This window comes from Spinacia oleracea, chromosome 4 (genome assembly GCF_020520425.1).
Source record: "Spinacia oleracea cultivar Varoflay chromosome 4, BTI_SOV_V1, whole genome shotgun sequence".
Lineage (NCBI taxonomy): Eukaryota > Viridiplantae > Streptophyta > Magnoliopsida > Caryophyllales > Amaranthaceae > Spinacia > Spinacia oleracea.
In genome coordinates this window covers 1,942,880-1,965,742 of record NC_079490.1, presented here as the reverse complement: position 1 = coordinate 1,965,742, position 22,863 = coordinate 1,942,880, and the positions used below count along the sequence as shown (strand labels likewise).

At 33.6% G+C, this 22,863-nt stretch overlaps 1 protein-coding gene across 1 annotated transcript; it reads right to left on the bottom strand.

Annotated features, from left to right (window-relative positions):
• Positions 1-838: 838 nt before the first annotated feature.
• Positions 839-7,502, bottom strand: LOC110800830 (uncharacterized). The gene is made up of 5 exons (XM_022006160.2): positions 6,957-7,502; positions 5,358-5,693; positions 3,328-3,513; positions 2,060-2,278; positions 839-1,425 (listed from the first exon to the last, which is right to left on the bottom strand). The coding sequence occupies exons 1-5, from the start codon at positions 7,386-7,388 to the stop codon at positions 1,033-1,035; spliced, it is 1,566 nt and encodes a 521-aa protein (XP_021861852.1). The 5' UTR covers positions 7,389-7,502; the 3' UTR covers positions 839-1,032.
• Between the last annotated feature and the right edge of the window lie 15,361 nt (positions 7,503-22,863).

Genomic DNA, 22,863 nt, shown 5'->3' with positions numbered 1-22,863 from the left:
ATTTATCATAACAAAAAAAAGGAGTTTTCTATATCTAAGCCTCATTAACATTTCTCAAATTCTCAAAGTTCTACAAATTTCTGTTAAACAAATTCCTTATAAGTTATTAGGACTATGCAAAGGGTATACATATCTTCTACTATTCTGCCTCACCAAAGGTGGTGATGACTTATTATAATTATAATTACCGATCTCTTTGAATGGTTGTCTGATGCTGGTTTTCTGTACCGTTTTCTTTGCTTCATTGTTGTAATCATCAACCTCTTTTATATTAGCATTTTCCTGGTTTGTTTGCTGATTGTTGCTGTTTCCTTTGACACTGACACATTAGCATTCTCTTTGATTAAAATGTGTTGGATAAGTATTTGATGAGAATGTGGTCTTATACATAAAACCGTCTTATATACGAACAAAGTTTTGGAAATAATCCAAGTTGGCCATCAATGTCTATTAGCAAAAATTCGAAAATTCGAAAAAGTTAATATTTTGATAATATATATTAGACCTGATCAATTGACGGGCCGGGTCAAAAAATTGTGCCCAAACCCGCTATTTTGAGCCTAAAATACCAGGCTTTTCGGGCCATGTTAAATTTATAACTAAAAGGTGTAGTTTTATGTTTCCCAAGCCCGCCAAAAAAAATTTAAAATTTTCGGGCCCGGCCCGAAAATTTTTGGCCAAACCCGCAAAAATTCGAGGCAGAGCTCATGTTGATCAGGTCTTATATTAAGATAAAGTCAACGTCATATTTACACTAAAATTTAATTTTATATGCTAGCAAAAAAAGTATGGTCAGGGTAAATTATCTGAATAGTGCAAAAAGTCAAAATGGTGCAAGTAATATGTTTGACCGATTATGTCCATTAATAATAATCATATACCATGAATTGCTTCCCCAAACCCCTTTCTCACATGATCAAGCTAGTAACTTAATCAAATTTATTATAACAAAAAAAGGAGTTTTCTATACCTAAAGCCTCATTAACATTTCTCAAATCTCAAAGTTCTACAAATTTCTGTTAAGCAAATTCCTTATGAGTTATTAGGACTATGCAAAGGGTATACATATCTTCTACTATTCTGCCTCAGCAAAGGTGGTGATGACTTATTATTATAATTACCGATCTCTTTGAATGGTTGTCTGATGCTGGATTTCTGTACCGTTTTCTTTGCTTCAATGTAATCAACATCAACCTCTTTTATATCAGCATTTTCCTGGTTTGTTTGCTGATTGTTGCTGTTTCCTTTGACACGACACATTAGCATTCTCTTTTCTCTTGCAAGTTGAGCTCCTAGTGTAATTGGTGGTGCTGAATGTTTACTGAGTTTTAAGTTTTCGAGTTCTTGTTGCAGTTCTTGTACCTGTTTCTGTAGCTGATTTTGCTTTGTTTCATGAGATAGTGCTTTCTGTTTCCATTCTTCCACCTGAGGATCATAAACAGCAGGAAATTGATCAGTCCTGTCAATATGTGAAGAGATGCAGCAAATGAGTATGTGAAACTAAAGATGGCTGTGAGCCGACCCAGGGCGAGGCCCGACCCGACACGAAAGGCCCGGCCTGGCACGAGCACAAAAAAAACACGGCTTGGCTCGTGGGCCAGGCTTGTGCCTCATTTTTGGGGGAAAATACGACAAATATATCACGCTAAATTTAGTAAATTAGATGCCCGACCCGAAAAGCCCGACACGACAAGAAAAAGCCCGACCCGATATGGGCACAAAAAAATGCACGGCCTGGCTCGAGCACGAAGTCGTGGGCCATGGGATGGGCCTGTGTCTCTTTTTTTTTTGAAAAAGCACGACAAGACAACCCGGCACAACACGACATATTTAGTAAAACTAGGCTTGGACACGACGTCCGACCCCGGGGACATGGGCCCTGTTTCAAAATCTTCGGCCCAACCGGCACGAAGTATAGTGGGTTTGACCGGCCCCGTTCAGGTCCGAAGCCCTACCCAGCGGGCCCGTTCAGGCCCAAAGGTCGACCCGGACGGGCCCACAACCATCTTTACCAGCAAGTGAAACTGCACATTAGATGGAGATTGAGAGCTGTAATTACATCAGAATCCAGTTTCTTGGTTCTGTGCTCGGATTCGAGTGCTTGTTCTTCCCAGAAATCGCGAGAAGCCTGCACTTCTTCCATCTCCCCCTTAACTTGCCCCAACATCACTTGCATCTGAGACCATTGTTCTGTCTCAGCTTTGACCTGTTCCATGATCCTCCTTACTATTGCTTTACACTTGCCTGAACACATTTTGAGCTCCCCAGATTTTGCCTCCTGTATAGATTAATTATGTTTGAGCACAAAACTGGTATTATATTCAATCAAACAAGTGAAATTAACACTTTTCAGGAAGAAAATAGTTGACAAAATATGATCAATGACAGCAGTAAAAACAGTCAGTGATTTCTGTTGCACACTAAAGGCTCCGTTTGGTTTGATGAAAAACGTTTTTAGTAAAAATGATTTTACATTTCCAAGGGAAAAAAATATCCCAAAATAGTTTTCATTTGTTTGGATCCTTACAAAAAAAATAGGTAAGGAGGCAAAGTGAAAAAATGATCCTTTCAAATGGAAAAGGTTTTCCATCTTTCAGAGAGTACGTTATTGGAAAACTATTTTACACCCCTTGTCATGACAAACATGATTGAAAAGAGGAAAATCATTTTCCAGGAGAACGTTTTACACCAAACCAAACACTCCCTAAGGGTTCCATCTCGTGCCCTCCTCTCCTCTCCTTGACCGCGCTTAACACTTCTAGCAACGAACCAAACAAAAGAAAACGAAGTTCAAAAACTGGTTTCTGTTGCTATTATATATTTTCCAATCAAAATCTTTATGTTCAAACCAAACACAACCTAAACAATCTGATCAACTGAAAACAAAGAACACTACTAGTACAGTATAACAACTTCGGATGAGGTAATTCAGAACCATATTCACAAATTAAAAGTTGGTTTCTGTTGCTGTTATATATTTTCCAGTCAAAATGTGTTTATTCGAACCAAACACAGCCTAAACAGTCAGTGATCTCTGTTGCACACTAAGGGATTCATCTATTGCCCTCCTTTCCTCTCCCTTGCCACTCTTAACACTTCCAGCAACGAACCAAACAAAAGAAAACGAAGTTCAAAAGTTGGTTTTCTGTTGCTGTTATATATTTTCCAATCAAAATCTTTATCTTCAAACCAAACACACCCTAAACAATCTGATCAACTGAAAACAAAGAACACTACTAGCACAGTATAACAACATCATTTAAGGCAACTCAGAACCATATACACAAAATAAAAAGTTGGCAAATCACCAAAGAAGAATGAACATGCCTGTGATGAGGATTGCTGAATTGGAAAGGAAGATGAATCTGCAAAGTCATATCGTTTCGATGTAGAAGCAGAACTGGAAACAGAATAGTTAGCTGTTCCTGATAACATGTATCCATACTCTTCTTCCATTCTCTTCAACAATTTCCCCTTTGATAATCCTTCCATTTTTCTTCTCAAAATCTCCACCTGTATATCAATTATTTACTTCAATATCATCTCAAATGCTCATAAAATTCGAGTTTTTTGTATAGAAATGAAAATTTTCACACTTAATTTCTAGAAAAACAGTGTAGATCAAACTAAGGTTCATATGATTATTGCAAATGAATTATGTTCTAATATACAAATCAATACTGTAACAGGGTCTGTACCTACTTAAACAAGAAACTCGAGTCCTCTAGTATGCACGGAAATCTGTACTCATGCAGGGTTACTAATATATCAGCAGAAAATCTACGAAATTCACATAAAAACAGGTGCAAAGATTAGCTCATACATCAGCAAATGTTATTCTAGACTACTGAAATTGAACATGAATCAACATTGTACCAAGTTCTAGTTTTAGATAACAAGTATTTCAAGTCCATAGTCGAAATTTTTGTATTCAAAGAAGTCCTGTACTAAGATAACTAATACGAAATATATTAACAAAAGATTATGAAGTTCAAGATGAAAACAAGCAGAGATTATCCCTTGTATCAGCAAACTTGGTGAATCTTGTACTAGATAGCTAATAATCTAATATATTAGTGAAAATTTATGATAAAGACAAGCAGAGATTAGCCTTAATTAGATCAGTAAACCTGGTAAATCCTGTACTAGATATAACTAATCTATTAACAAAAGATTATGAAGTTCGCGATAAAAACAAGCAGAGATTAGCCCTTAAATCAGTAAACCTGGTGAATCGTGTACTAGATATAGGCATATAGCTGTTATATTAACAAAAGATTATGAAGTTCGCGGTAAAAACAAGCAGAGATTAGCCCTTAAATCAGTAAACCTGGTGAATCTGAACTAGACAGCTAATATATTAACTAAAAATTATGATAGATTGGCCCTTAATTACATCAGTAAACCCGGTGAATCCTGTACTAGATATAGCTAATCTATTAACAAAAGATAATGAAGTCGCGATAAAAACAAGCAAAGATTAGCCCTTACATCAGTAAAAATGGTAAATCCTGTACTAGATATAGCTAATATATTAGCAAAAAATTATGAAGTTCGGGATAAAAACAAGCAAAGATTAGCCTTTACATCAGTAAAAATGGTGAATCCTGTACTAGATATAGCTAATATATTAGCCAAAAATTATGAAGTTTTGAGAAAAAGACAAGCAGATATTAGCCCTTAAGACAAGCAGTGATTAGCCCTTAAGACAAGCAGTGATTAGCCCTTAAGACAAGCAGTGATTAGCCCTTAAGACAAGCAGTGATTAGCCCTTAAAAAGCAGTGATTAGCCCTTAAGACAAACAGTAATTAGCCCTTACAACAGAAAACCTGGTAAATCCTGTACTAGATATAGCTAATATGTTAACAAAAGATTATGAAATTCTGACAAAGACAAGCAAAGATTAGCCCTTAAATCAGTAAACCTGGTGAAATGGTGAATCCTGTACTAGATATAGCTAATATATTAGCAAAAAATTATGAAGTTTTGAGAAAAAGACAAGCAGATATTAGCCCTTAAGACAAGCAGTGATTAGCCCTTAAGACAAGCAGTGATTAGCCCTTAAGACAAGCAGTGATTAGCCCTTAAGACAAGCAGTGATTAGCCCTTAAAAAGCAGTGATTAGCCCTTAAGACAAACAGTAATTAGCCCTTACAACAGAAAACCTGGTAAATCCTGTACTAGATATAGCTAATATGTTAACAAAAGATTATGAAATTCTGACAAAGACAAGCAAAGATTAGCCCTTAAATCAGTAAACCTGGTGAAATGGTGAATCCTGTACTAGATATAGCTAATATATTAACGAAATTATTATGAAATTCGCGATAAAAAACAAGCAGAGATTAACCCTTACATCAGTAAACCTGGTGGACTGACGACGTTTGGAACCGTGACATTTAATCTTCCCATCTCTTGTAGTGGTAGAATTGATAGGTAAGCTAACTTCTGATACTTCTGAAATCTCCTTAACAGAACATTCTTCCTGCATTTCACTGAATTTTTCGAGTTGTTTCTGAAGCAAAGAGGCTTGCTTATCAAAATTACTGCTGCTGCTGCAATTATGATGAAGTTCAGGGCTTTTTATATGCTTGAAGCTCTTTTGTAACTGTATAAGCTTCTTTGCTAACTCCTCAATTTCCTCCTCTAGCATTGAATTCCCGCTTTCACCCTCCCGGATTTTCTTTTTTCCCTATATACATTGATCAATAATTAGTCCAATCATTAGATACAACAACAACAACAACAAACAAGAGAAATTCCGAGTTAATTGTAGTGATTGGGAAAGTTTCTCGATCAAATGGCAATTTTGTAAATATAAGTTTGGAAAATCATAGGTGGTGTAATTCCATTTGTTGACACTTGATGGTGTATTTATAGTTATTAACTGTATATTAATAAGGGTTAATTGTAGATTAACTGGAAAGCACTGCAACAACAACAATTGAGGTCGACTAACATGAACCTTAATAAGGAACCGTTTGCTAAACATGATCCATCATTATCTAATCTAATCTAATTATTAGGCTAACCTGAACCTTAATAAAATAATAAGGAACCGTCTGCGAAACATGAACCATCATTATATTAATCCAATCATTAGGCTAACATGAATCTTAATAAGGAACCGCATGCTAAACATTAACCATCATTATCTAATCTAATCATTAGGCTAACATAAACCTTAATGAGGAACCGTTTGCGAAACATGAACCATCATTATCTAATACAATCATTAGACAATGATCTTAACAAAATTACCTATTATTTGACAAACAAACAAACTTATTTGCATTGCAGAAAAAGACAATTAAACTAGAGAAAACATGTCTTTTCACATAAGTTTTAAAAGTAGAGTTACATAATAAGACAATTAACCACACTCCAAATGAGATAAGACAAATGAAATCAAATTCAACTTACAAGATTTTGCTTTTTATTTAAACTTTAAATTCACATAAAATCAGATGAAAAAGACATAGAACAATCCAGACTCATATAGATATCGACACAAAAGTAATATCACTCAAACTTATCATATTAGCATAAAAATAATGTGAATTAGATGATTAATTCAAAAAATATAATCAATGATTAAGCTCGTTCAGTATCACTTTCAGTTCTCAGTTTTTATTTTGATGATTTATGTTGGCATAAAAAAATGATGTGAATTAGATGATTAATTCAAAAAAAAAAAAATTGATTAAGCTCGTTTCAGTATCACTTTCAGCTCTCAATTTTTGTTTTTATGATTTTGAAAGTCGTATGATTTTGATTGATTAATATACTAAAAAACACTCTTCTATGTTCATCATGTTAGATTTTAAAAACCAACAACAAAAAAACTGTTTTTCAGTATTTTTATTTTTTTTTAGTTTTGAAGAAAATAACACGAAAACTGAAAATACAAAACGATAACAAAATCAGACATTGAGATTAATGGCAAGAAACTAACAGAGAGTAGTGTATGAACAGCAGACTTCAAGCTCTTTTCCAAAACTACCCTTTCTCTCTCCATCTTCTTAACAGCAATTTCTCTCTCCATTCTCCAGAAATTACACTCCGCCCTCAACATTTCAGCTTGAAACCGCCATTTCTCCCCCTCACTTTCCGGCACATTCTCATTTCTACCCCTCTCGCCGGAATTTAGCAACACCACCGGCACCGGAGGAAGAGTGTACGAAAACGCCCTCTCTTGGTCAAAGAGTTTCTCTAATTTACCCTTCTGAGATCGCCGGAGAAAAGGGTTGACGTCGGAATTCGATTTCACGTTCGTAGTGGGCACTTTCCGGCGAGTAGAAGTAGAAGTCCGCCGTGGAAGGTGGAGGATTCTTGGTGTTTGTAGTGGTGGTTGTGGGTGCCATTTGGGTCTCCTCACCGTAGTCATTTCTTTGTCTTTTTTTTTTCTCTCGATTTGATTTCTTTTTTTTTTGGTGGTTTTGTTGCTTTGTGTTTAGTGCCGGTTTGGGTTTTGTAGTGTGGGTTTTTTGGGGAGGAGAGAGAAAAATTTGAAAAGAGAGGATATAACGGTACGGTTTGGGGAGGAAGGAGGGAAAGAAGGAAGGGGGATCATGTGGGGTCCACTTCTTTGAGAAAGTGGGCCCATTCCCATATTCCAATGGATTCTAAACCAATGGTGGAGATGATGGACCGACTGGGCCGAGGTCCGGTGTGTCAATCGGATCATCGGTCAGTTACTGATCAAGAGTATTCGGTTCTAGTATAATCGTATAATGTTTTATTGAGGTTATTTTGTCCACACGGATTGAATGTTAAACTTCTTTTTTGGGTCACTTCGGTTTTTGTTGGTTATCAGTTGGATAGGATCAGTTTTAGGAGAAAGTGGACCCGTTCTCACATTCCCATGGATTCTAAACCAATAGTGGAGATGATGGCCTGACTAGCCGAGGTCCATGTGGACCATGTATCACTGTACTAAGTTGAGCCGAGTTTAAGTAACGGGTTGAATAGAGTTGTGCTTGAGTAACGAGCTAAATGGAGCTGAGTGTAACTAACATGCTTAATAGAGTCGAGTTTAAGTAACGAGTTAGTAGCTAGAGCCGTGTTTAAGTAAAGAGTTAAATAGAGCTCAGTTTGAGTAACGAGTTGAATATATAGAGCCGAGTGTAACTAACGAGCTTATTATAGTCGAGTTTAAGTAACGAATTAGTAGAGATGATTTTGAGTAAGGAGTTGAGTAGAGCCGGGTTTAACTAACGAGCTTAATAGAGTCCGAGTTTAAGTAATGAGTTGAATCGAGCTGAGTTTCTTAAACCAGTTGAGTAGGGCCGAGTTTAAGTAACGAGTTAGTAGAGCTGAGTTTAATCAAGTAACGAGTTAAATAGAGCTGCATTTAAGTAACGAGTTGAATAGAGCTAAGTTTCTTAAACCAGTTGAGTAGGAACGAGTTTCAGTACCGAGTTAGTAGCTAGAGCTGACTTTAAGTTACGAGTTAAATAGATGTGGGTTTAAATAACGAGTTGAATAGAGCCGAGTTTAAGTAACGAATTTAGTAGAGCAAAGTTAAATTATTGAAGCTAGTTCATTGTTTTCGATATGGATAGTTTAAGTAACTTGATCAATGCATCCTTCCTTGACTCAAATTGATTTCATTTCTATTTATAAAACTTGAATAAGTTGGTCTTAAATGTCTCATGTGTCGTATTTAGTATGTCACTTAAATTTATTATCGATCTTAGTCAAGGGATTTGGTGATATGCATAAATGATGGTTAGATTTTGAATCAATTGCATAACTAATAATGGAATAGTAGATAATAAAATGTGTTGACTCATGTCTTGAATCGTTAAGGATCTAACATGATTATCGATAAGCTTTCATACATCTTCACTTCATAGGTAAAAGTTTTCATACATGCACCATCCTTCACTTTAGAGTTAAAAAAAGATTGATTCAGAGGACGTTCTCTTCAGCTTAAGAAAAAAAAAAGTTTCAAGTTCAATATATAAGTTATAACAAGTTCCAATCAAGTCTAATTAGCGGACTAAGTTTCAATTAGGTCCAACAGATCCGATAAGTTATATTCTCATGTAATGATTGATTTCAATAAGTTTCAATCGGGTTCAAACAGGTCAAATAAGTTACAATCACGTTCAATCAAGTCAATAAGACACAACTAGATTCAATAATGTCCACAAATACCTATTAAGTTTATTCCCTCGAGTTATTGTATTGCAATCAGGTCTGATCAATATTCATAAATTCCAAAAAAAATCAATCAGATTCATAAAATCCAATCGGATCTAATAACTTCAATTAAGTTTAGTTAAAAAAAAGAAATACTTTTTACATATATTCAAATTTGTTTTTTTTTTTCAATCGGATTTCATAAAGTCCAATCGGATCTAATAACTTCAATTAAGTTTAGTTAATACATATATTCAAATTTGTTTTTTTAGTTTCAAACAGATTTCATAAATTCCAATCGAATCTAATAACTTCAATTAAGTTTAGTTAAAAAAAAAAAAACACTTTGTACATATATTCAAATTTGTTATTTTTTAGTCCACTATTAGATTTATTTTTATTTTTTTTACCCTATAATTTTTCAAAAAAATGGGGGAGAAAAGGAAACACAATGACAGAGGGTTATGTTCTTAGTAAACGCAGAAAATGAGTGAGAGGCGTGCAGCCTCGATTTCCAGAAAGAACAGAGATTTGAAATGCAAGCAATTCAATTAATGGATTCCCTTCATTTTTATTTTTATTTTTATTTTTATAATTATATTTTATTTTTTAACTTTTATGTAAAATTAAAAATAATTGGAAAGAAGAAATTGATGAACTTGATCCTTGTTGTTGTTGTTCCTAGATTTTGGTGTACGATGATGCTTTTGTGTAAGTGGCACTGCCCCCACTCTCACCCCTCACCTATTTTTGGGAAAACTTTAGTTATTTCTTCACTTTCCAAGTTAATACTTTACTCTTAATTAAGCAACTTTTTAATTATTCTTAGTTGACACTTTGAGTTTTTTTGAAATTAATGATTTTTTTATTAGGGATCTATATATTAAATGTGACTCTAAGGGTTATGGTCAGGGAACAATTGTTTACATTTAATATAATCAAAATACTGAGTACTGATAATGTCTTGACATAATGGTTAATTAAGAATTACGACTGAGGGTTTGTGTACGGTTAAATGTTTGAATTCTCTTTTCCCATTTGTAATTTATATGGAGTGTTTCTCACGTGACTCATTTAAACAACAAAAAAAAACTTATAATACTATCGAACAATGTATGGACAGTGGTTTTTATCATAAGTTATCCGTCATAGCCATATAGTACTAAAAACACATCATATTGATAGTACATAATAGTCAATGATTTTCAAAATTCAAAAGTTATATATAGGGGAGTCATGAAGTGAACATATATCAACCGGCCTTAACCTAAGAGTCTAAGACGTTAAATCGAATCGCGTTTATATCATTTTCTCTTTAATTAACACACACACGCACAAAAAAAACATATTTGATCAACAAAGTACAAATTAATTGCAGTAGGTTTTATTAAAATTAAATATATCTATAAATCAGTAATTAATCTACCTATTGGATAAATTTAGATATTACCTATTATAAAAAGTTAAAAAGATGCTACAGTATATCCGTTTCAAAACAATTACAATGCCTACTTCGTTCTTATTTTCATTAATAATATATGTGACATTTAGTCATTTTAAAAAGGTGTAATTATTTTGAAACGGGTGTAAATATTAATCCGTTTTTTCTGCCTGAAAATGGTGCTACAATTTCAGTCCCATATCCTTCAACTCTTCAATGATTCGACATTGATTAGTTACATAATTACATTTTTTTTTTATAGTTACATACTTTTATATATATATATATATATATATATATATATATATATATATATACACAGTGGCAATTATATGACATAATTAATTAAAGAGTACGTGCCGTAGAAGGACAACTTAATTAAGCGCCAATTATGCATGTCACGATTGTCACCCACATATTAATTGACATACACTAATTATACTTTATTAAATCATTAAGTATTTAAATTAATTAATATTTTGACAACATGCAATTTAGTAATCTGACAAATATCACTAATCATTCCCCAATCCCCTATTCCCTTGTTTGGCTGTCTGTATTCACATAAATGGGGGTTTAAAAATTGGCCAATCACGTCCAATCTGTGATTATATTTCCATTTCCAGAGGCTGCACCAAAATTACATAACAATTGGGGTGCTATATAGTTATATACATAATAGTAGAGCTCTCAAAAATTGACATGACCCGAGAACCTGATGTGAGCCGATCGAACCCGTAATTGATCATGATCCGAAATTTTGGTATAACAAGTAATCCAAAGCCTTACTTGTATCTTACCCGAAAAAATTGATAACCAATTTTAACCGGATGTTGTATGACCCGAATCCGACAGGCGACCGAAAGATGACCGATAACCAAACCGACCTGAACGAACATGGCCTGAACCCGATTCGGTACACGACCCGACAATGACCTTAACCCGATTCATCACATAACCTATTAATGACTCGACCTGTGGAGTAAATATTTGACGATGCGCTTGATTATTTTATGATGACCAAATCAATTATTGACTCGATCTTAACCCGACCTAATTTTTTACCGACCCGAAAATTATCCGATCCTAACTTGACCACAAACCCGAGACTAGCTGATAAAAACCCGATTCAAACCCGACTATATAACACCCAAATCCAAAATTGAACATGACTCGACCCGAACCCGATTAATCATTCCCCAGTCCCCTATTCCCTTGTTTGGCTGTCTGTATTCACATAAATGGGGGTTTAAAAATTGGCCAATCACGTCCGATCTGTGATTATATTTCCATTTTCAGAGGCTGCACCAAAATCACATAACAATTGGGGTGCTATTTTTTTTAATGTTTTTTGTCAATATATAACTGTATTTACGTACGAGTACTACAAATAAATAAATGTTCACTATGTTCGTGTTTTTCACTGCATTATTACATAACAAGACATGAATATTTACTCATGCGTATTAATTGTAGGGTAACGTACTTCATGAAAAAGCTTGCTGTTTCTGCATGGTTTGCACCCCTTGTTTCATGTTTAATCAAATAATAAAAAAAAAATTAAAATTTAAAAAATTCAAGATCACCCTTGTTGATTTTCCTTGTCTCCTTCCAATATGTAAAATTGTAAAAATGTGATTGATATATATGTGGATTAACTAAACATGATACTTCTAGAAACGAGAGTCGATAGGGGATCGATCTGGTCCATATATATATTATGATTCTTATGAACTTTGTCGATCTAGCTTTAATTGTATATATCAATATCATCAGGTGCCTCAAGTCCATAATGATAAGATAAGCAGTTTACTTACATCCGCGATTTTTTCATATATCGAAATTAGACAGTAAAGCTAATAAAAAAAGTATGTAATTGAAGATAGATTACTTTTAGTTGACCACGTACGTACCCCCTTCATGTAACAATTAATTACTCTCCAATTCTTTATAAAACACAGCATGACATGATCTACTATGGTATTCATGGATTCTATCATATTAAACCGAGCATATCTTGCTTTTAGAAGGCTCTCCTAGCCTTACTACGTACGTACTACCTATAATATAATTAAGATCGAGTCGTACATAAAATACGAATTGAATGTGAAATTCAAAAAAATAACTAGTATATATAGCATGAGGTCCAAACTATGGTACCAAGATAAATAGTTACTCCCTCCGTCCCGAAATACTTGACCTGTTTTCCTTATCGAGCCGTCCCTTAATACTTGACCTGTTTCTAAAAATGGAAATATTCTAACAATATTATATTATTTCTCACTTCACCCCTATTAACCCACCTACCCCCTACTCCATACAAAAAATAATTAAAAATTCAACCCCTACTCTCCCCCAACCCCACCTCTTAACCCACCTCCCATTAACTACATTTAAATAATACCCCACTATCAACTACTTCCTCCGTTTCTGAAAGTTCTTTACGCTTTGGAAAATGTATCCAAATATTAAAAACTTTAACCGTAAATTCTCACTATTATATACATCAAAACGTTACATGTAAGATCTTGTTAGATTGGTCTCGGTATATATTTTCAGAATATCAAATTTCTATAAATTTTTCACATACGAAATTGGATATATTAGTAGTTAAATATTGCATTGGAGTTCGTGCAAATAGTAACTGTAAAGATTTTTTTGAAACGGAGGTAGTACTACCTATTAAATTAAATAAGTCTATTCAAGTCCCTTAAACTCTGTGCCGGTCAAACCGGGTCGAGTATTCCGGGACGGAGGGAGTAATTAGGAGCAATGAATAGGGATTTAATTAATTGTACTACATACGTACTAGTGTTTCATATAAGAGACATACGTGGTCCATATTTTGGTTGATAATTGAATTGGTAACAAAGTCTTACAATATAATGGAATGAGCTTTATGGAAGCCAATGCATTGGAGTTGCATTGCATGTCCCGCTCTGCACATGCACCAATTATGATCTTCTTAGTTTTCTTTTTAAAATTCAAAATTATGGCTCTTCTTCAATTCTCCCTAAATAATACATTTAAATTAACCTAGCTAGCTTAAACTTAATTATTTCATGTTAATATCTATAATTAAGTACTACCTCCGTTTCAGAAAATTCTTTACGCTTTGGAAAATGTGTCCAAAGTATAAAAACTTTGACCGTAAATTCTCACCATTATATACATCAAAACTTTACATGTAAGATCTTGTTAGTTTGGTCTCGGAATGTATTTTCAGAATATCAAATTTTTATAAAAAATTTCCATACGAAATTGGATATATTAGTAGTTAAATATTACATTGGAGTCCGTGCAAATAGTAATTGTAAAGATCTTTTTGAAACGGAGGTAGTACTAGCTAAAAGAATATAAACATGTAACTATATATAGATGGCATTGATTTGATATAGTACTTTGATGTATTAATTAAACCTAGCTAGCTTAAACTTAATTATTTCATGTTAATATCTATAAGTACTAGCTAAAACAATATAAACATGTAACTATACATAACATGGCATGCATTGGTTTGATACTTTGATGTGTTAATTAAACCATGACTAGGATGTCTTGTAGGGTAATTAATTAAGTGAAACACTAAACGGGATTAATTGGTGCAATTGCTAAGTAGCCGCGTATAATCATAGTACTTATTTATAGAATATATACTAGAATGTACTCGTACTAATGCAAGGAATTGATTATTATTGGGGGTGCATGACTGGATGGTTACATGAGAAGTTAGTAGCTTTTTTTTTATAAACAAATTAATTCATTGATAAAAAGTCATACGACATCTACATAAAGATATAAATCTAACAAATACATAACAATCGAATCAAATAAAAACTTCTTTTCACCATAGCTACGATCGTAGTATATCAAATATTCTGTATACCCTCTTTTATATCGCTGTGATTTACAGCCTTCATTGACGAGGGGGTCTATAGATCTGTTGTAGCCGTGACAAATATGATTTTCGTCTGATTCGTCTGATTGTAGTCGAAAGATTGACATATTCTTCGATCCCGCATAAATCTTTACCAAAGAAACAACCTGAACTAAACTAAACACAAAAACATAACTAAAAACAAACCCACCATAGGGGTACTTACTACACCGAAACAATCAAACCCACCATAGGGGTACTTATTGAGATCTAACGCAAAAACACAACGGAATTGAAAGAGAAGGGGCAGAAATAACCAAATTTCCGAAGAAAATTGGCTATTTCCGCCCTATAAAACCCTAATTTTTGTAAACCCTAAAAAGAGAGATAAAAGAGGGAGTTAGTAGCTAGTTAGTTATTAATTTGTAGGATTTTTTTTTAATTATTTTGAGAAGTTAGTATGGTGGTGGTTATTCTTAGGAAAGTTCTTTGTTTTTTTTAAAAAAAAATAATAATATTTAAAATGGATTGCATAGAATAGGTAGGATGGAGTTTTGGAGGTTTGTGGTAATTAAATCTTAGCTATACATAGGATATACTCCGTATTAGTTTAATACAAGTGGTTATAATTTGTTATTCTCTTGAAGTTTTTTTGAGAAAATCCTTTGAAGGCTATCTTTTGCTAAATCAAGCGGGACCAGAAAATTTATTTTTGTTTTTAAATTTAAGGGATATCAAGTCAATATTTTACGGAGTATCTACTTTTAACAACTTAAAATAGGGAGGTGTGTCGGGTGCCCTGATCCTCCCTTAGACTTTTTACTCTGTCACTAAATTAGTGTTTAATTAATTAAGGTAATCTTGAAATTTTGAAACTTATAAAAGATGACATATTACACTCACCTCAACAACTTAACTTTGTTAGGCATTTATATATCCTCAAATATCATTTCACGTACCCACCCATGCTTTGGTCCTATTAGATACGGCATAGTGATCAACTGATCGATCCACACTTAATTGACCATTTATCGAGGTAGCTCAATCTATATGAGCCGAGTTTTGAAAATATCATAAATACTTCTACGTACAATCCCCTGTATAATTGGTAGAAATGTAGAATGCATAAATTTTCAAAGTAGATAGGCTATAATAACTTCCATTTTTCTCTATGAAAAACTTGCATGTACATCTACAATGAAAATGGTTTGCCAATAATAAGCACTGCAAAATGGCATAATGCTAAATTGCTAAAAACAAAACTTACCAAATTGAAAGTAGACGAATTGAATTGAAGTGCAAACACAAAGGACAATAGTTAGGTTAATAGTAATAGTTCCCCCCAATCATGATAGAATTTACCGTAGTAAATTTGGGTCCCACTGGCTGTCTATCTAGCTGTGTTATTCAGTGAATTTCATGGAGTAACTACAAGTTCCCATGATCTTTTTTTTTTACTGCTCCTCAAATTTAGGTGAAAACTTTTTTTAATTTTTTTTTTTGTACTCCGTATTTTTTTACTTTTGTTCTTCATGGAGTAGTAATTAATGAGATCGTGCTTGATTAAGATTATAGGTAAAAGTTAAAGTTAAGGAACAAAATTAAGTTAATTTTATGATTTTGAAACTCATAATTTTAGGTTAGCTTTATTGTGTTGACTTGGTTTAGTCTGATTTTTCTAGTTTTTTGTTTGAAATTTTCTAATTTGTATGTATTTCTGTGAGTGTTTTTTTTTTTTTACTTTTGTAGTATGATCTGACTTTTCTGGTCAGATCTGATTGTTTTGAATTTTTTCTTATAGATTATGATATTAAGAAATTTAAGGAACAAAACCTTAAATTTAACCATGCACTAAAAGATAATTAAAGTTATAATTATCATCATGTTGATTTTGAAAACGAACAACACAAAACTGGTAATTATCTTTTGCAGTTTTCATATTTCTTTTAAGTTTTTAGAAAAATGAAAATAAAAAATAATATCGAACGGGCCAGTACTAAATTCGAAAAAAAAAAATAAAAAAAAAGGGAAAAAGATATATATGGTGGTGGCTTTGGCTTGTATGATGGGAGCTATTGCTTGACCTTAGCTATATATAGGTAGATTAATTATGAACATTATGATTCCCACCTAATCTAAAGAAATAATTTGGCTGTATATGATTGTACTTAGCTTAGTGCACCACATGTGGATGTTAACATGTTATTTTAATGTCAAATTGATGGTTTAAAAAAAGGGATTAAATGGAGATATTGTGTACTTTATAATTTATATCAAGTTTTGGATTGTATCGAGAGTTCGAGACCATGCATCATGGTTATTTTTAATGTGTTCTTCAAGGGTACATATATTTAAATATAATGTAAAAAGGACGTTTTAATGTGTTTTTAAGGGTACACATATTTGAATATAATGTAAAAATGACGTTTTTAGGATATTAAGATTTTTTTTAATATATGTATCTCGTATTTGGTATGCATTTATGGTTGCTCGACCACATGAGAAAATGTTACGTACTTATGTAACAAATACAGTAGCCTGTTTTCTCTGATCTTTATTATACTATTTCGTATTATAAATATAAGATTTGTTTTTCTCGTGAACCTTCTATGATGGAATGATGCTAAAATTGTATTAGAACAATTGTACGTAGGCCGAACTGTCCAACTCTCGGCATCAACAAACAAGTTAAAGTTGAAATTGCATACAAATAAACAGGATTTCACACACGAGATTTTTAAACTAATTTGAATTGGTCGATACTCCATATCATGTCCATATTTTAAATTAAGGCGACTTGTTGAAAGGGTTTCCGTACTGTTAGACTTAAAAGGTGAATAGAACATCGTCTATTGAGTAAATAAACCAAAATTTATAAGACATACTTCCTCTGTTCTTATTTACATGACACAATGGAGTTTTAGACACTATTCACACAAACACCTTTGACTTCCTTTTGTGCTTTATACATAAGAAAAAATATAGTCGTGTGGTGTCTTATTAGATTCGTATTAGTAATTATTATTTAAATATCAACTTTTTATAATTTTTTCCGATCCACAATTAGAGATATTAATGTTTGAAATCGTGTATTGGCAAACGTGCCTAAATAATTGTGTTATTTTAAAAAGAACGGAGGAAGTATATCATTAGGAGCCACTCTACTTTTGTCTAAAGGATATGTTTTGTTCACCTTATGTCCACCCATTTCATGAGAATTACGTTCAAATAAGTTGAAGTAAGATAAGTTCTGAAAAATAAAGGTTACCTAAGTGTAATTATAATCAATTTTTTTTTTGATAAGTTCTTCAGTTATAAGTTAAGATAAATTCTCTTAAATTCAGTGTTATTCAGATAAAATAAGTTCAGAAAAAATAAGTGAGAATTAGATAATTTTAACACATACTAACTCCACCTACTCCCTCCGTCCCGGAATACTTGACCTGTTTTCCTTATCGGGTCGTCCCTTAATACTTGACCTGTTTCTAAAAATGGAAATATTCTAACAATATTATATTGTTTCTCACTCCACCCCAATTAACCCACCTACCCCCTACTCCATACAAAAAATAATTAAAAATTCAACCCCTACTCTCACCCAACCCCACCTTTTAACCCACCTCTCACTAACTACATTAAAATAATACCCCACTATCAACTACTACCTATTAAAATAAATAAGTCAATTCAAGTCCCTTAAACTCTGTGCCGGTCAAACCGGGTCGAGTATTCCGGGACGGAGGGAGTATATCATTTCAAACAAGTTAATATTTTTTAATTAAAATCACTAATTAACAAATAATGACATTTGATGACTTGGATTACAAACTGACAAAAGTGCTGGGCCAGTCCAAGTATTCCAACTGTCCAAAGAATGCCATTCCTGAATACCCTGACATGCCACGTGGTAGACAAAATTTAAAAGCTGGAAAACTGGGTCCCACATGGAAGAAGAATTTCTGATTTTTCTTATGTCAGTTGAATACGTGGCGAATATACACTGCCAAATTGCCAAATCCAAAGAAAACGACGTCGTTTGTCCTTGACATCATTATGTAATGGACTAAAATATGACCAAATAGACGCATTGGGTAATTGCCAATAGTATAGCTGGACTTCAGAGTTGGGCTTGGAGTCACCCTGGAGGCACTGGACAGTGGACACGTAGTAAGGGTAGTATTGTCATTTCTCTTTTGATTTTGTTTGGTTCATCTGATTTTGGCCGTGTTCGGCAAAATTAACGATATCGGATAACTTTTATTGGCTGAGTAGCAGGTAGCGGTGAACAAGTAGTGATTAACAATTAGCTAGTATGGGACCTTGTTCGAAAAAATTAGCGATAGAGGGTAGCTTTTAGCGGTTGAATAGCGGGTAGCGGTCAGAGTATCGAACAACAGTGGACTAGTAGCGTGTGACGGGTAACTGTCAAAGCAGCGAGAAATTAGTATGAGCGTTCAGTAAAAGTAGTGGTTGACATTGTAACATATAATGAAAGTTATATAGTATATTGTTTAAAAGTTTACCATAATTTTACAAAACGCTTCTTGTTACTTCTGAACGATAATTTTTTTTAAATGTTTGAGAAAAGCTATACATCCGCTAACCACTACATAAGTCGCTACTTTGCCAAAAGTTATAAATTTTTGCAAGTACCGTTTTGGTTTGGTCAAAACGTTATTCTTTACCTTAAAAGCTACCTGCATTATTACTCAACTTATTTTATCTGATAAAACTTAATTTGATGAACCTGCGATGTTTTTTTTCCTTGTCATTATAAAATATTTGAACCACACTATGATCATTCTTTTTGTTTGATAGACTCTAGATATATAAGGCCCTGTTCGGTATCACTTTTTGATTACAGTTTTTTGTTGTCAATTTTCAAAATCAACATGATTACTATAAGCTATGACTACTTTTTAGTTATATCAATCTAAATCATATGACTTTCAAAACCAAAAAAATCAAAAACTAAACTGCCAATGACACCGAACGAGCCCTTAAGAATTAAACTTGTTTTGATAATTTCATGAAACATGAAAAAGAAGTTTAAGGCCCAAAAGGAAAATAATTGAAATTCTTACAATTCTTCGAGTTTAAGGCCCATACTAAATCTCAAAAAAAACTAAACGACACCGTCAGACACCTCGTATTGAAATCGCCCAAAATTTCCAATTGTTTTCCCTGTTCTTCCCACTTCCTGAAATTTCACAATCAAATTCCAGAAATCAGTCGTTCTTCCATTGATTTGTTGAACAAAATGCAGTCGAATTCTCGAAGTTCATATTTCGAATTTCCTCCCGATATTGATTACTGCGTCGGAAAAAAGTTAGGTTTCTAATTCAGCTTAATTCTCAATTTTCTGCATTTTTTGGGGATATTTTATGAATAATTTCATCTCGTTGTTGTTCATTAATGCGCAATTAATTCATATTGCAGGTGATCTTTGCAATGAGGAATCAGAAATTAAGCAGCCTGATTAGCATGTGCATTACTTTGAATTGTTTCTAATTTCATGATGAGGTAAGTGAATAAATAATCAAATACTTTAATTCTGTTGCTTATTTATGTGAAATCTGTCAAAGCTATAAAAAAACGAAGCATGCTATTATGATAATTATTGCAATTCTGTTGTGTTAATTGTTCTTCAATTGTGTGTTTTGTTAGGAATTATAATCGAGACATATTATTAAAATGCCATTTTCTGAATAGCTTTCTATGTGATTGATAGTTTGATACTAGTTCATGTTTAGTGTTTTTAGCTCTTTTTTGTGTGTGTGTGTGTGCGCGCGCGTGCGCCGCGTGAGAGAGAGCTTAGCGGGATGATATGGTGTTTATGGTGTGCAGTGCTTATACATGCCTGTGGCTTGTTAATGGTTATGATGAAGCTTTTCGGCCGTAATGTTGAATTGGTCATCTGTTCAAAGTCATTTTCACATACTCTTTTTGTATAATGGGAAAGTATTGCAGTATAGGGGCTGGCAGGGTGAAGGCGCGGTGTGCTTGATTCTTCTTAAGTTCCCTTTGGTTTACGAGTAGTTTCTTTTTTTACGGGGTTGATAGTTTTATACCAGTTCATGTTAAGTATTTTTAACTCCTTGTTGTGCGTGAAAGAGAGCTTAGCGGGATGAATATGGTGTCAGTGCTTATACATGTCTGTGGCTTGTTAATGGTTATGATGAAGCTTCTCGGTCGTAATGGTTGAATTGGTTATCTGTTCAAAACATGTAGACATACTTTTTTTGTATAATGGGAAAGTATTGCAGTCACACGGTGTAGGGACTGGAGAGGTGGTGGGGTGAAGGCGGGGTGTGCATGATTCTTCTTAAGTTCCTTTTGTTTTAGTTTCCTATTTTACCATAATAAGATTAATGTTGAAACAGTGATGCATACAATCTTTGTAAATTTTGGTTTGATTGTCTTGGAATGTTTTAGGATGTTTTCTTTGGTCACATGGAAATCTAAGTTTATAATGCCACTTACCAATTTATTTCCTTGAATATCAATTATGCTTGATATTTCATCATGAGGACCATGGGCATATTCGTTAAGATCTGAGCAGCTTGAGCTTGTGAGGGACGCTAGTTTTATTTTGTTTGCAAGTTGTGTTGTTAACTTATTATACACGCCAATATCAGGAATAGACTGCAAAGATGGATTTCTGTTTCCTACTTTTTCTTGCTTGCACTTCTAGGTGTTGGCTGTCAAATGCATAGTGTCCATATTTTTTGCTGTTGTTATTATCAACTAGAGGAGGTTTCCAACATTTCTTGACTTTAGTAGTGCAATTATTCAGTATTTAAAGTTGTTTTTCCGTTGGTGTTGGCAGTATAGAGATACACTTGCTGGTCAATTGTAATTGTTTCTCTTTTCCTTACGTTAGAGATGGGGAAATAAGGGGTAGAAAATAATAAATAAAGAAATGCTTTTGGCATCTTCACGAGATTCATGGATAATGATTTTCTTTCACGTGTCCATTATGGCAATATGAACTAATGTACATCCTGCTCCGATAACAGTTTGCACTTATAAATTATGAATGGCCTCCCTCTCTTTTGCCACAGGTGGAAGAGCTTTCTAGGAAGTGAACTAGGATATTAAATTGAGTAAAACTTCTTCTGTTTCTTTTTACTTGAGTCGGTTTGACTTTTACACTATTCACACACTCTCATTTCATTGTCTTTTGTAATTTTCATGTAAGGAAAAATAGTCATATGGATCTTGTTAGATTCGGCTCAATGGTTACTATCAAAATACCAACTTTATAAGTTTTACTTAAAGACAAATTATGATGTTAATGGTTATAGTTATGCATTGGCAAGCGTGATAAATAAAACAGATCAAGTAAAAGAACGGAGGAAGTATATCTCTATAATAGGTAAACTACTGAGGCTGGGGATCTCTGAATAGGATGAAAGATTTTGCTCAAAATAATAGAATTAAAGGAAAATAATTGTTGAACAATACAGTACCGTTCATGGTGCCGCAAATATGAGCAGTCATGCTTGATATCTTATGTGATTTTTTACAATGGGTAAATACGGTTTCTCATGCATCATGCCTATGTAGAAATATATTACTGTTTGAGCATAAATTTAGTCTAAAAATGGTAGTTATGGAAAATATCCTTATGGATTTCAAATATTCAGTATTTGTTTCCTTGGCATTTTGATATGTTTCCAAATTTGCCTCAATTCATTATTCACACTTTCTTATACCACTATCAAATTAGTGATTTGAGTTCCAAGTGTAAAAGCATGAGTGGGTGTTCGCAGTCCAAGACTGAGGTGTTCAGAAAGAACGTGGCAGTTTGATCCTATGATTTACATTCTCGTCAATGTAGATTCCATACACACCTAAGTATATCAGGAAAGATCTCCATTTCAAGAGAACATCATCTATAAAAACATTGTACTTGGTAATTTGGTGCCATGCCACAATTCTTATCTGGCACCTAGAATCATTTGAATGAGGCTTTTATGGTAATGTTTATGATTCATGTATATATTTAAAGGAGGTCCAGTCCTTCTGCCGATCCTCATCTTTTAACCCTAGAGAATTCATCCCATCTCTAATTTACTCTAAAAAGCCTTTTGTTTTCTGCTGCACAAAGCTCTCGTTCTCTCCATGGCTGATAAGCGGCAGAGACGCGCTTGTAGGCCGCAGGGCCGTGCTGAAGGTCACCCCTTTTCCGGGAAAGATACCCCAACCATGTCTAGCTCATATTTTTTGGAAGAGTTTGTTGTCTATCCTGACGTTTCTGATCAGATAGAACAAGAGTCATATCCTACAAAAATACTTGATGATTCCTGTGTATCTGAAGTCATGAGCATCCCATCAATTCCCCTTGTGGAATCAGTGGAAGCATTTTTTTTGGGGCTTAGAGATACCCCTTTT